The sequence below is a fragment of the Hibiscus syriacus genome, unplaced genomic scaffold, assembly GCF_006381635.1.
Source record: "Hibiscus syriacus cultivar Baekdansim isolate YM2019G1 unplaced genomic scaffold, ASM638163v2 tig00110785_pilon, whole genome shotgun sequence".
NCBI lineage: Eukaryota > Viridiplantae > Streptophyta > Magnoliopsida > Malvales > Malvaceae > Hibiscus > Hibiscus syriacus.
Genome location: NW_024062862.1, coordinates 120,457 through 134,447, shown reverse-complemented (window position 1 = coordinate 134,447; position 13,991 = coordinate 120,457). Strand labels below are relative to the sequence as shown.

At 34.6% G+C, this 13,991-nt stretch overlaps 2 protein-coding genes across 2 annotated transcripts; one reads left to right on the top strand and one right to left on the bottom strand.

Moving 5' to 3' along the window:
• The first annotated feature begins 4,895 nt into the window (after positions 1-4,895).
• On the top strand, positions 4,896-7,651 carry LOC120140481 (protein DETOXIFICATION 16-like). Its single transcript, XM_039155468.1, has 8 exons — positions 4,896-5,253; positions 5,773-6,317; positions 6,458-6,544; positions 6,658-6,714; positions 6,789-7,027; positions 7,116-7,234; positions 7,302-7,388; positions 7,469-7,651. The coding sequence occupies exons 1-8, from the start codon at positions 4,960-4,962 to the stop codon at positions 7,526-7,528; spliced, it is 1,488 nt and encodes a 495-aa protein (XP_039011399.1). The 5' UTR covers positions 4,896-4,959; the 3' UTR covers positions 7,529-7,651.
• Positions 7,652-8,464: 813 nt separating this feature from the next.
• On the bottom strand, positions 8,465-13,630 carry LOC120140537 (actin-interacting protein 1-2-like). Its single transcript, XM_039155505.1, has 6 exons — positions 13,137-13,630; positions 12,332-12,493; positions 11,811-11,997; positions 10,977-11,399; positions 9,842-10,249; positions 8,465-9,145 (listed from the first exon to the last, which is right to left on the bottom strand). The coding sequence occupies exons 1-6, from the start codon at positions 13,526-13,528 to the stop codon at positions 8,888-8,890; spliced, it is 1,830 nt and encodes a 609-aa protein (XP_039011436.1). The 5' UTR covers positions 13,529-13,630; the 3' UTR covers positions 8,465-8,887.
• Between the last annotated feature and the right edge of the window lie 361 nt (positions 13,631-13,991).

The following is a 13,991-nucleotide window of genomic DNA, read 5'->3' as shown; positions in this document are numbered from 1 at the left end:
AATATTATTAAGTTATTTTCAAAAAAAATAAAAAAATATAAACATGACACACATCACTTAACAAATTTTTAACGATCGTTACTACGTAGAAACATAAAAGTATAACGTTGGAAACATTATCCACTCATTTTTTAATGAAAAATTATTTAGGCACCTAAAGTTAACTTAGGGTATAGTTTAAATACTTATTTTTGAATTAAACCAAAATATAAATATAACATATGTCACTTAACAAGTTTTTTTAATGACTGTTACTGTGTAGGTACCTAAAAATATAACAGAGAAAATGTTAGACGCCTAAAAATGTAATGAAAAAAATATTAGATACCTATTTTAACGAAAAATTCTTTATACAACACCTAAAGTTAACTTAAGATAAGGTTTGGATACTTGTTTTTGTATTAAGCCTTATTTTATTGTTTTCTATTAAAACATTTTTAAATTTTTAAAGGTGATATATTGATGATAAAAAACTATGAATGAAATTTACTATTAATATTTTAAAGATCAAACTTTGTTGATGTAATGTTCTCATCGTTTTATATATTTTGGTACAGTAAAATGAAAAATAAACAAAATATAAAATTTATTTTATATTTGTGTTTAATATTTTTAAGGTAAAAACACAAATGATCTAATGATTATAGAAATTTTGTTTTATTGAGTCCTTCGACTATTAAAAATTATAAGATGGTCCCTCAACTATAGGATGTTCATTTGTTGAGTCCCTAACTATTAAAAGTTACAAAATGATTATTCGACTATTCATATGTTTCAAACTCGTCATTTTTCGTTAAAAAATTTGTGACCGTCTTAACTAGATATTAACCTCCTTACCAAGATATGATAAAATTATATCCCAAAACTATTTGAGTTGTATTTTGTGAATAGAAACTGTGTTTACATTATGACGTTGAGCTAGTGCTTCAAATATTTTGTTATTGAGCTAGTACTTGAAAGCAATGGTAGTGTCAGTATATATATTATTAAAATATGATTTTATCATATACAATCAACATATTAACGTCAAACTCAAACAACCATAAAATTTTAACGGAAAATGACGAGTTTGAAACATATGAATATTCTAGTGATAATGTTGTAACTTTTAATAGATGAGGGACTTAACAAAATAGTATCTTATAATCAAGGGTGATTTTATAATTTTTAATAATTATGAGACTCAACAAAACAATACCATATAATCGATGAACCATTTTGTGTAATTTATCATATTTTTTATATACGTAGTCGTCTTGTTACGTTTATATTGGCACTAGCCACCATGACCCAGTCAATAACAGGTACACACCCATGTGTACGAGACTTTTAAAATCTAAATATGGCTTGCTTTGACCATATGTTGGATTTTATTTCTCCAAATATCAACTAATTCTAATTCAAGCTTCCACCGAAAATTTTGAACTGAAACCTATATTTTTTTTTAGAGAAAATAACTTCAATGACTGAAAATATCTTATAATATATGATTTTAATCATTTTTTTTTGAATTTGTAAAAATAATCAATAAATTCGTAACGCGAACTCTTATTTCACAACACAGTTTTTAAATTCGCAACTCGAACATGAAAATTTTTACAACGCTAATTACTGATATAGGTAAACACAATTATTTGCAACGCAAATTTCGCAAATCGAATTCGCTAATTTCGTAACTCAATTATCGATATAGGTAAACAATGTAGAAAAAATCTGGTCAAAAATCCGAATTCGCTAATTTGAAAACTGAGTTGCGAATTTGGTAAATTCGTGTTGCGAAATGTAAAATCTCACCTCTTAAAGAAAAACTCATTTCGACAGTTCGTTTGTTTGGTTAAAGTTAAACGAACGAACGAACATGAACATATATTCGTTCGTGTTTGTTCAATTCATTTACAGGTATAGGTTTAGTTGAGTGATTCACAACGCGAATTTTGTTTTCGTAACGCGAATTACCGATATAGGTAAACATAATTATTCGCAACGCGAATTTCGCAAATCGAATTCGTCAATTTCGCAAATCATTTATCGATATAGATAAACACGTTAAAAAAAATCCGGTCAAAAATCCGAGTTCGCCAATTTGAAAACTGAGTTGCGAATAGTTGTGTTTACTTATATTGGTAATTAACGTTGCGGAATTTTTTATGTTCGAGTTGCGAATTTAGAAACTGTGTTACAAAATAGGAGTTCGCGTTACGAATTTGTTGATTATTTTTACAAATCCAAAAAAAATTAATTAAAATCATATATTATAAATAATTTTCGATAACTGAAATTATTTTCTCTTTTTTTAATACTATTCGTAAGTATGCGGCAAATGCATATTTATATTTTGTAATCCAAATTTGAGTAAGAAATATAAAATTGCATATATTATATAAACACCTACAATAATTGAAAACAATAAAATTATTATTGTTTAATATGATAAACAGACTGGACATGATAACCCATATGTATTTTATATTAATATGATATTAATTATATTATATAAGAGGATAGTTTAATACCATTATATTATAGGGTAAATTACAAAAATGGTCCCCCGACTATATGATATTACTTTGTTGAGTCCCCTGACTATTAAAAGTTATAAAATGATCACTCGACTAATCTATGTTATAAACTCGTCATTTTCTGTTTGGTAGTCGTCTAAGCTAGACGTTAATCTACTACATGGGATATGATAAAATCCAATCTCAAAACCGTTTCAACTGTATAGTCATTTGAGATTTTGAGATCATATTTTATCATATCCAATCAATAGGTTAATATCCAACTCAGAATTTCGTCAAATTTTTAATAGAAAATGACGAGTTTGGAATATATGAATAGTCAGATGATCATTTTATAACTTTTAATAGTTAAGGGACTCAACAAAGTAACACCATATAATTAAAGGATCATTTTATAATTTTTAATAGTTAATAGACTCAACAAAACAATGTTCTATAGTTGAGGAACCATTTGTGTATTTTATCCTATTTTATATTACATTTGATCTATATGTGTTCAGCAAATCCATTGCTAGAACAAAAGTAGGCAAGTGCTGGCATGTTGTATAGCTGAATATTTGAATAAAGAAGAAAAGTGTAAAGTTTTTTTAAATGATTTGTTTGGGAGGACCAAAACTCTTGGAGAAAGATAATGTGTCCACCTTTTGTACATATAATAATTAATTAGATAATACTAGCATTCATTAGGAGGAGGAGAAAAAAAATTGCGATGGATATGGATTGGGTTGAGTCGGCTTTTAGTCGATCCGTTTTGAACTGAAAATTTTATATCATTCACTTGAAATTTGATTTGATTTGGGTTTAGGGTAATTTTATCTGACTCGAAATCTGACTAAACTTTTGAGATAAAACCCGACTTCGACATAAAATAATATAAAATAATTGATTTTATTCAATAAAAATAGGGACTTAATTGAAAAAATATAAAGAGGGGGTATTATTGTAATTATCTCTAAATATATAAGTAGGGATGAACACATGACCTGAACTTGACAAGTTCCAACCCGACCTTATTGGGTCATTTTTTTAATTCGAGTTTGAGTTTAGGATAAAAATACCTGACTCAAAAATAATATAATTATACCTTATATATTGAGATATAATTACAATAATACCCCTCTTTATATTATTTTTTCAATTAAGTCTCTATTTTATTAAATGAAATTAATAATTTTATATTGTTTTGGGTCGGGTCGGGTCGGGTCGGAGAGAAGTCATATTTTATCTCAAAAGTCAGGTTGGGTTTTGATTTGGGTGAAGTTACTCTAAATTCGGGTCGGATTGAATCGGATTTTAATCAATCTGACCCGACCCATGCACATCCTTGTATATAAGGTATAATTTATATTATTACTCCGGTCAGATTAGGTCGGGTGTTTTCTATCCTAAATCCGACCATAACCCGAATTTATCCTATAAAAATTTCAATCTAAACCTATTTTCTTTTAAAAAGCTGGCCCAATAGGATCGATCCGTCGGAACCTGACAGATTCAGGTCCCGTATGTATCCCTATAAAAATCCCTTCCACTCAAGGACGATAAGATGTTATAGGTGGGAGAGGCAATGACCACCAACTTTGATGATGGTATAGTTACCTTTGAAACTATTACAATTAAACCTTTGTCCCTCTCATCATTTTATGGTATAATTCTTTTTTAAGACACTGAGTTTTAAAATTAAAGAAATTAAACTTTGATCTTAAATTTATCTTGTTTAATTACCTTTTAAGAGCATTAAATTTTAAAATTTATGAAATTAAAATCCTAATCTCTTAATTTTTATGATTTAATTACTTTTTAGACCCTATTTATTTCAAAGTTAAATAACTTATCCCTCGTAATTCAATATTGACTTCATCCTTGCTTCCACTATCATTAATCTTTTGGTATTTTATTAGATTTACATTTCGACGTATTCATCTTCAAATGTACTTAAATTAAAATTCACCATGAAAAGAGTAGTGGATGAAAGGAGGGTTGGCATTAAGAGAGCAGGGCAAAATAAATTGGTGTGTGGCATTCATTGTATGGTCATGTTCTTGCACTAATAGAGACTAGACCTATCCTACTTCCTACTTCTTTGGTTCCCTTCAGTGTTCTACATTAAAATTTAAATCAAGTCAAAATCAAATGAAAATTTATAAATTTGAAGATAGATTGAGACAACCACAAAAAATAAAAATTGATATCGGTCCCCTCCCTGTTGTTAATGCTCACGTAACTTTGTTCAGAAGGAGCTTAATTTCCACCATACAAATCCAGATGAAATTACTTGTGACACCCTCAATAGTCATTCCCTTTAGGCTGACTTTTAACTGTTTAAAAAGGACATTCAAAGTCCACACAAGATGGGCAAGGAATACCTGGGGCTATTAAAGGCAGACATCAAGTGCTCTGTGCCGACAACCCAACATCTTATACTTTCACATATTCACACACGATGGAGAGAGAAGGGAAGAGCTCGTCTATAACTTGGGCTTTGATTCAGACACCCCCAGAAAACGATGATTTTACGGTGGCAGTGAGCAGCAGCTGCAGAGACAACGGTAATGGAGTAATATTGGATGAAGTGAAGAAACAAGTATGGCTAGCAGGTCCTTTAATAGGGGTCAGCCTGTTCCAGTACTGTATACAGATGATATCAGTGATGCTGGTTGGACATCTCGGCGAGCTACCTCTCTCTGCTGCCTCTATGGCTACTTCCTTTGCATCTGTTACTGGTTTCAGCTTGCTGGTAACTGTTGTTTTTTAAAGTTTTAGATAACCCTTTCTTCACTTCTGGTTGTTGCTGCTGCTGTTTTCTTTGAGATGATGAAAGAACATTGTGTTGTGTGCATGGTCTGAACTGTGAACGTCTACGTCAATGTATGTCTTTATGCGTACATTCTGTCTATGGTCGTGTTTTGACGATAAGTTTTCAAATTTGGCCACGTTTATAAAAATATTTTTTTTCATTAAAAATCTTTTAATATCTAGTAGCTCCAATCAGTAAAACTTGTGTACATTCATGAATATGCATTGTTCATTTTGTCTTGTTTCGGCCGAAAGCTTAGTTCATGCTCTTTAATTTTTTTTACCCATATCTTCCCTTTTATGATTGGGCTTTTGTCGAATTTTATATTAATACTACTACTACGTGTATATAAAAATATAATTAGAACATATGACTCAAAGGATACCTAAACAAATTCTTCTTTCCCCAATGTATTTGTTTATATTGTCCAATCCCGGATTAAGATGTTGTTTTGCATAGCTGGGTATGTCAACTGCTCTGGATACCCTTTGTGGACAGTCATACGGGGCAAAACAATATTGGATGATGGGAATCCACATGCAAAGAGCAATGGTTATTATGGTAATGGTCAGCATACCCCTTTCCATTATATGGATAAACACTGGACCCATCCTACTTTTTCTAGGCCAAGATCACGACATATCCATGGCGGCCGGAGAGTATGCTGGTTTCATGGTCCCCAGTGTATTTGCATACGGTCTCCTTCAGTGTCTGGTCAAGTTCTTGCAGACTCAAAACATCGTGTTCCCGATGATGATATGCTCTGGGATCACAACTTTGTTTCACATCCTTATCTGTTGGGTCATGGTTTTCAAATCTGACCTTGGGTTTAGAGGAGCTGCATTGGCAGCCTCAGTCTCCAACTGGATCAATGTATTGTTGTTGTTTTTTTATGTTAAGCTGTCTCCTTCTTGTGCCAAGACTTGGTCAGGGTTTTCAAGGGAGGCCTTTCTCAATATTTTCACTTTTCTTCGCCTTGCTATTCCTTCTGCTACTATGGTCTGGTAAATACCTCTCTCCATTCTTCATTATCTCTTTTAAAGCCCGTACTAAGTATTAATGTATATTGAGTCGGAGTTCAATTGACCTTAAGCAAGACCTTTGCTCATAATTTTTAAGTTTTGTTTGGCATGACTGTGAACAGCTTAGAGATGTGGTCATTTGAGATGATGGTTCTGCTATCAGGTCTTCTTCCTAACCCACAGTTAGAAACTTCGGTGCTCTCTATTTGGTTATGTTTTTTAACATCAAAATAGCTATTTTCAACCAACAGTTTTGTTGGAGCATTTAAAATGATTCTTAACAATGCAAATTGCCAAACTTGATGAACATTTCCTTTTCTAGCCTTAACACTGCTTCCACGGTTTGGATGATACCCTTTGGACTGAGTGGTGCAGTAAGGTGAGTGATGCTAAGAAGAGATTTCCTTGTTTTTCAAACACTGTACTTAGCGAGTTCCAACAATTTTTGTACAGCACTCGGGTCTCAAATGAACTAGGAGCAGGGAATCCGGAAGCAGCTCGTTTAGCTGTAAATGTGGTTGTATTCATGGCCATATTTGAGGGGATTTTGGTGGGATCTGTCTTGATATTGATTCGAAACGTTTGGGGCCATGCTTATAGCAATGAAGCACAAGTGGTTGAATATGTAGCAGCCATGTTGCCAATAGTAGCCACTTCCAACTTTCTAGATTCGCTTCAGTGTGTTCTCTCAGGTTTTATATACATCCACCCCCCCCCCATCATGTCAGATGGCTGCACTTAAAAGATATGACGTCCATAGATTTGGATTGCAAATTTCAGGCAATGCTAGAGGATGTGGATGGCAGAAGATTGGAGCATTTATCAATCTGGGATCTTATTATATAGTTGGGATTCCATGTGCAATTCTGTTCGCTTTTGTACTCCATGTTGGTGGAAAGGTAAGACCCAGATCTTTTCTTTGATTGTGACCCAATGCTACATTTAATTGGCAATTTATATAATCAGGGGCTATGGCTGGGAATCATATGTGCACTTGCTGTTCAAGTAACTTGTCTTGGCATCGTTACCATTCGAACAAACTGGGAGCAAGAGGTAAAGATGTTCCATCTCTGTAAATATAATATAGCCATCCCTAGTGATTTTCTCATAATTCTTGCACATTGTTTTCTTAGGCCAAAAAAGCTACGGAGAGAGTACACGATTATGCAATTCCGGCCCAAGTAGAGTCATGAAGTTCCAATTCTACACATGCCATTTGACTTGATACATAGTGGTGTTTTATTATTGAAAACATGATGTATAATATAAGCCTTCATTAATAATGTATGAACCGTTCTAAATCAAACAAATTTTCAGAAGCACGTCCTCGAAATAAGTAGCAAGGCCAATTGAATCCAAAGCAACAAGGAGAGGACAGTCTACGAATAAACTTTGATATTACTAATATAAACACCACCAGCCACTCGAATAGACAATCGGCTCATAGACATTTTTATACCGTACCGCACTGTACTTTTGCCATCTGTGAGCCTTCAATCCCGCGAACCTCCATACTTGTGAACATACGACTCGTGCGAACCTCCAAGGACGTGAATATAAGTCATACGAACTCTCAACGACGACCACATGTCACCTATTGCCCGTGAACATCTCCCACGTATGATCTCCAACGACCACATATTGATACATATGGTCTTTTTTGATGACCAAGTCTAAACCATCACATCCTAAGACGTCCCATCAACACCAACGCCACGACATCTTCTAGTCGACGCTTGTCCAGGATACTATAAATAATCATGCAACATAAAGCAAAGACACTTAAATACTTCGACTCAGAAAGACCAGACCCACACAATCAGGAAAACCCTTCAACCACCACACAATCAGGAAAACCCTTCAACCACCATCTACGGTTGTCTAATTCACCGGTCAACAATACTATACGGCCATCTCGTATCAAATGCATAGATGAAAATGTGTATATATATTTCCATTTTGCATAATCTCGTTTGAATCTATACAATTGATTTCATTAACATTATTAATTTTTTTACGATAATTCTATAAAATAAGTCAAAGATTATCTAATTTTATCATATAAAAATATTGTATTTAATAGTATTATTTAATGTATGAAGCATGTCAAAGAATAGAATATCAAAAAGTAGAAAACTTTGAGCAGTCCATTTAACTTTAAAATGCAATGCAGGAGATACAGAAAGCACGAGAATTCAGTACAACAAGCACTCACTATAATTTAACATGCGCAAACTGGATAACAAAGGAATCAAGTATGCGACCCTGTCACGATATCATTTAAATGCAAAACCCCGTGATGCGACAACATCTTGTTTGCATGGTGGACCAATGCCCACAGTCTAAGCAGCAAAAGGGTCTGGAGATCGAAAACTTGCTTGCAGATGCAACACACTAGAAAGGCTGTTCATATCACAAAATCACCCAACTCCTACTTCTAGATCACAGTTTGCATACCTGATGCTGATCAAACTCACCAAAAGAAATCTCAGAATACATCACATTAACCAACAGTCAACGTCCAATCAAGGCATCTCTCCATTCCCCCTTCATCATTGGGGGGTCAATTTCCACACTCGAACACATGCATCCTCACCAGAGCTCACTACACTGTATTCGTCAGTAAAGACTAATCCATAAACTCCGCCTAAATGAGCTCCCTTTATGGTCATACGACTGGATGCAGGCTTGTCAACCTCGTAAATTATTACACATGTGTCGAGTGATCCAGTAGCAACCATACTGCTATTGAGAGACCAAGCAAGACAGTTTATCCGAGCAGTGTGGTACAACATGTTTTTGAGCTTTACCTGCTCAAGAGTATTTGTGAAAAATAAGTCAGATGTTTTTTACGTGTTCTACAGCTCAAATGCTAAAGAGAGCAATTCAAAAGAGTGGTAGTTAACAACGTCAAGCATTATAGACGACAAAACATACAGTACTCAAGAGAAGAAAAGAAGAAGAGAAAATGGACTGAAATCACATATCATGAACCACCCATTTCCCTTTGTCATATATGTCTGTTCCACCACTGTTAAGTTTGATAAAGAAACCAAATTGCCCAAAATTTCCCATGAAACTAAAAAACTCTTATCAATATCCCGAACTGAGCTAATTTATGTCCAGATCAATGTTTAATTCTAAATCAACGGCCAGTCACTAACATTCCCTCATAAAATACATAGGAAGGTCATTGTAAGGTTCAGTCTGCTTAAGTTATCTGGAACAAGGGAACATACATGCTAGAAAGCCCATGACATAATGTTAAACGATATTCATTAGTGCAAAATAAAAGACAAACTTACATCATGTAGGCACTGCAGTAACCGTGTTCATGTCTCTCTCTCCACTTTTTGGAGTGTATAAGAATAAATATACAATGATAAAGAAACAGAAAGAGACAGGCAGCTAATAGCATGTTGCACATTTGCCACATTTACTGTAAAAATCATATGGCATTCAAACGCTAAAAGAACATACAAATATTGAAATGCTAATGAAAATACCTCTCGACAGACACGGTCCCAGACTATAGCTTCTCGATTTGCATCTCCAGATGCAAACATTGAGAAATCTGGTGAGTAACGAATGACAGTAATTGCACCTCGGTGTTTCTCAAGCACTGCCTCTTGCTTAAGGGTATCACCCGTGATACAAAATATATGCAATTTTCCATCCTGCCCGCCAACAATAGCTTCACTTCCATCTGGTGCAACCACTGATGCTGTCACAGCAAAACCAAGGTTAATGGTTGATGCCACTTTTGTACCACGCAACATAACAACTCCTGAGTCAGTTGTAACCAAAGCAAGTTCAGGAGAGAGAAAGGCAAGGCTCAAGTCCTTTGGTTGACTGCCAATATCAATTGAATCTCCATCCCCAAACTGATCCCCATGAAAAGAAATTCTCCATATCTGGAATAGAAGTACCATTAAAAGGAAAATATAAGAAACAATAGAACCTACACATCCAAGAGAAAAAGATAATGATGAGGTGTGGAGTATGATACATAAATATTTTACTAAACAGAAATCAGATCCCATATTCATGGACACGAGGAAAAGAGAAAAAAGAAAATGACTGTTAACGTTATACAATTACTAGAAGCTATACCTGCTGCTTATTTTACACTAAAATTCTGTAACATAAAAAGATATTTCCTCTATTACAAGTTTAGCGCTTAACTTTATCCTTCTGCACCTCATAGGTTCAATTATGATTTTCCTTCTGGCATAACTTGAGATATTATACCCAAATAATTATCACCTAAAAGTTTCGGGTCAATTTTAAACCATGATCTTCACATCGTAATTCGTAAATGGATATTCTACTCTTTTTTTTGTAACATACTAATGTCAAATATAAATACGACGTTTAAAAGAAGATACTTATGTGAGGATGTGACCTTTTCCATATAGTCTATAGTAAAGCTTACATTCGTGTTGAACATGTACCTATATCTGAGTGGTACATTCTGTTAATAAGTAAGATGATGCATGACAAACCTACTGCTTCAAAACCTAATGTGAAACTATAAGTCAATGCCACATAAGAAGCATGTTTTCATCCACCTCCAATAAGAAAAAAAGAAGAACATCTTAAATGAACGTTTCATCAGACTAGAAATAAAAAAATGAGTACCTTATTGTCAAATCCAGAAGTAACAATCTCTTCTTCAGAAGCAGCAAAACATTTAATCTGAGAATTCTCTTTCCTCTGTAATTTACCACTATATCCTAAACCTTGAACCCATTTAACTATTAGCCCATCATAACTACTAGACAGTATATATTTTGGGTCACTTTTTAGGGAAGCTAATGAAATGATATTCTTCATGTGTCCGGATAATTGAAGTGGGGACTTTTCAAGATTACTAGCGGAAAACAAAGTAATTGTGCCACCTAGAGAGACAGTTACAAGATGATCATTCTGCCAAAGACATCCAACAAGCATGTCATCAACTCCACCTGAGCCAGAACATGTCAACGTTTTCTTCAACTTCCCGTTACCATCCTCAGAGATATCCCATACTTTTGCTGTCTTATCAGCAGATACTGTCAGCACCTGAAAAAATATTAATAAATCTTAAAAAGCATATACACATAGTATGGTAAGTAGTTAAATTGCACTAAAGGAGGGGACATAATGAAAGAAAACACTGATCTATTTAACTATCTTGTAAAGATTGTTTCATACTTCAAAGTTAAAACCATGCCTTTTCTAAGCAAATACATCGTGCATCTAGGAAAAATAATAACTACACATCAGATGAACAAAACATAGACGAAAAGAAAAGGTAAACCTATTTTAGGGATTTCAACTTGATAATACAGTTTTGGTGCCTGCTTATTCTTTATGTTCCACGACAACAATAATCACAAATATCAGATTGCATTTTGGAATAATGGAATAGGTGTATATAACATATACACTGGAATTTCAATTTCCAAGCAATAAAAGTTGTCAGATGCTCACCTGTTTACCATCAGGACTCCAGCTGACAGCATAAATGCTACCTTTGTGGGGATCTTCAGACGACAACTCTCCAGTCTTCTCACCACTTTTTCCTTCAAATATAATACCTTTTTTATCAGAGCTTACAGTGATGAATTTGTTTCCATCTGGAGAAAATCTTACACAATTTACAAAATTGGAATGATCTCTGCAAATAAAAATTGAAGCGTTTCAGCCTATGAATTAATACCAGAAATGAAAAACATACTAAAGATTGCATTGTCATAACCTCCAAATATCGAAGAGACTAGATTTTTTTCTTGAAAGTCAGGTTATTTGATGTCTCCAAACATGGAGCAAAATATGAGTCGAGTGTGCATGTCTCTGAGCATGCACACATGCTTGTGTATGTGTGCACGTCTCCAAACTAAGTTTCTTAGTAAGTCCAAAAAAAAGTCCGTTTTTTATTATATCTGTAACTAGAAGTAAAAGAGATCTTATCAGCCAAACGTGTTAAAGGAAACAGATTTGTTATACCAAACCTGTGAGATTGCTTGAATTTAAAGGGTGGGCCTTCGTAGAAATTCACCAAAAAGTCCTCTCCACAAGTCACAATGCGGAATGGTCTTGTTGGCTTAAAAGCACAACTCATAACTCGTCTTGAATGACCATCAAACTCACCCACATTAGTACCTGAATCCCACCTATGCAAGATAATGCTCATCAAATATTAATAATAACAACATGAGAACTTGTACTGGATAAAGAACACCATTAAGTTTCTTTCTTTTCTTTCATAATATATCCAAAATCAAAGGTCAATCATGAATAACGCATCCGAGCATCCATGCAACTCTAACATTAAAAGTCAGGATCCTTTGCTACTTTTGTTTCCATACCATGTGTTAAGCACTCCTATTTTCAAACATGTTTGAGTAGGTAAATGCAATCAATTTGAGTTGAAGAAGCAAATGGCTGTGGAAATTATGGTAAGCACCATGTCTGACATATACTTTAGCAATTTGGGATTTATGTGTGATGCGTCATTTGAGCATTAGATTTGATACAATTCTTATTTCACCAAAACTAAGCTTGAACCTTTTTAGTATTAAAAAATAAATGCAACCTTGATTACTGCAAGTATTTGATACAAAGAAATCCTAGGACAGCATCATATTGTTCATTGAAAATTCATAAAACAAACCCTCTTCACCTTGAAATGAATCTATATAACATAAATTCAAATAAAAATGCCAGCTTCTTTGTCAGCTACATAAGACCTCCACTTACAGTATACCAAAATTGAACTAAAAAACAACTAATAAAGGAAGGGAAAGGAAAACTCACATAAAAGCGCGAACGAGAGACTTCCCTTTGCCATCACCGGAGGCGACGATCCGCAACCCATCAGGAGACCATTGGAGATCATCAATCCGACCCGACAGAACCTTGAACTCTTTCTTCAAGACGTGATCGTTGTGGGCCCCCCAGATCCTAACGGTGCCGTACACGTCAGCCGAGGCGATCCACTCCCCGTTCGGCGAGAACCGTGCCACCGTGGCCGGGTACGCATGCTCCCCGTAAACGGAGACGTTGAGTGGATTGTTAAGGTCGAGAATGATGACGGATCGCCCATTCGTGTAAAGAACCTTGTTGGATTTCGGGTCACCCGAGATCAGGATTCCACGGCCCCGCTCTGTTGAGGGCACGCAAGCGTAAGTTTCCGCGAGCTCAGGCATTGGGTTTTGATTTGATTGGGGGAAAAAAGGATAACTGAAAGGGAAAGCTAAGGGTGTGGAATTTAATTGAGGATCAAAGGAAGGGAAGAATAATGAGGATTCTTTATTATTAATAATTTTATATAGTAATTATATTTGCACGTAGTTATAAAATAACAGTATCAGATAAGCTGTACAGCTCAAAAGAGTTAAATTTCAGGTATCATAATTAGACTTGTGCTGGGCTCTCTCAAACCTGCAGAAAAGACCAACTCTAGACTTAGAAATTTAAATTAGTAAACTGAAAACTTCCGATTTCAATCTCGAATTCTATCCTCGTGAACCTCGGAAGGATGTTCCGATTAAGTCATCGAAATCGCAACATTATCACAGTGCTAGCCTTAACCATTACAGCAGGGATGAATTCTCCTGCTTCGAGACTTATGTATGAACACTGGACAACACAACTGGGCTCAATTTCTTC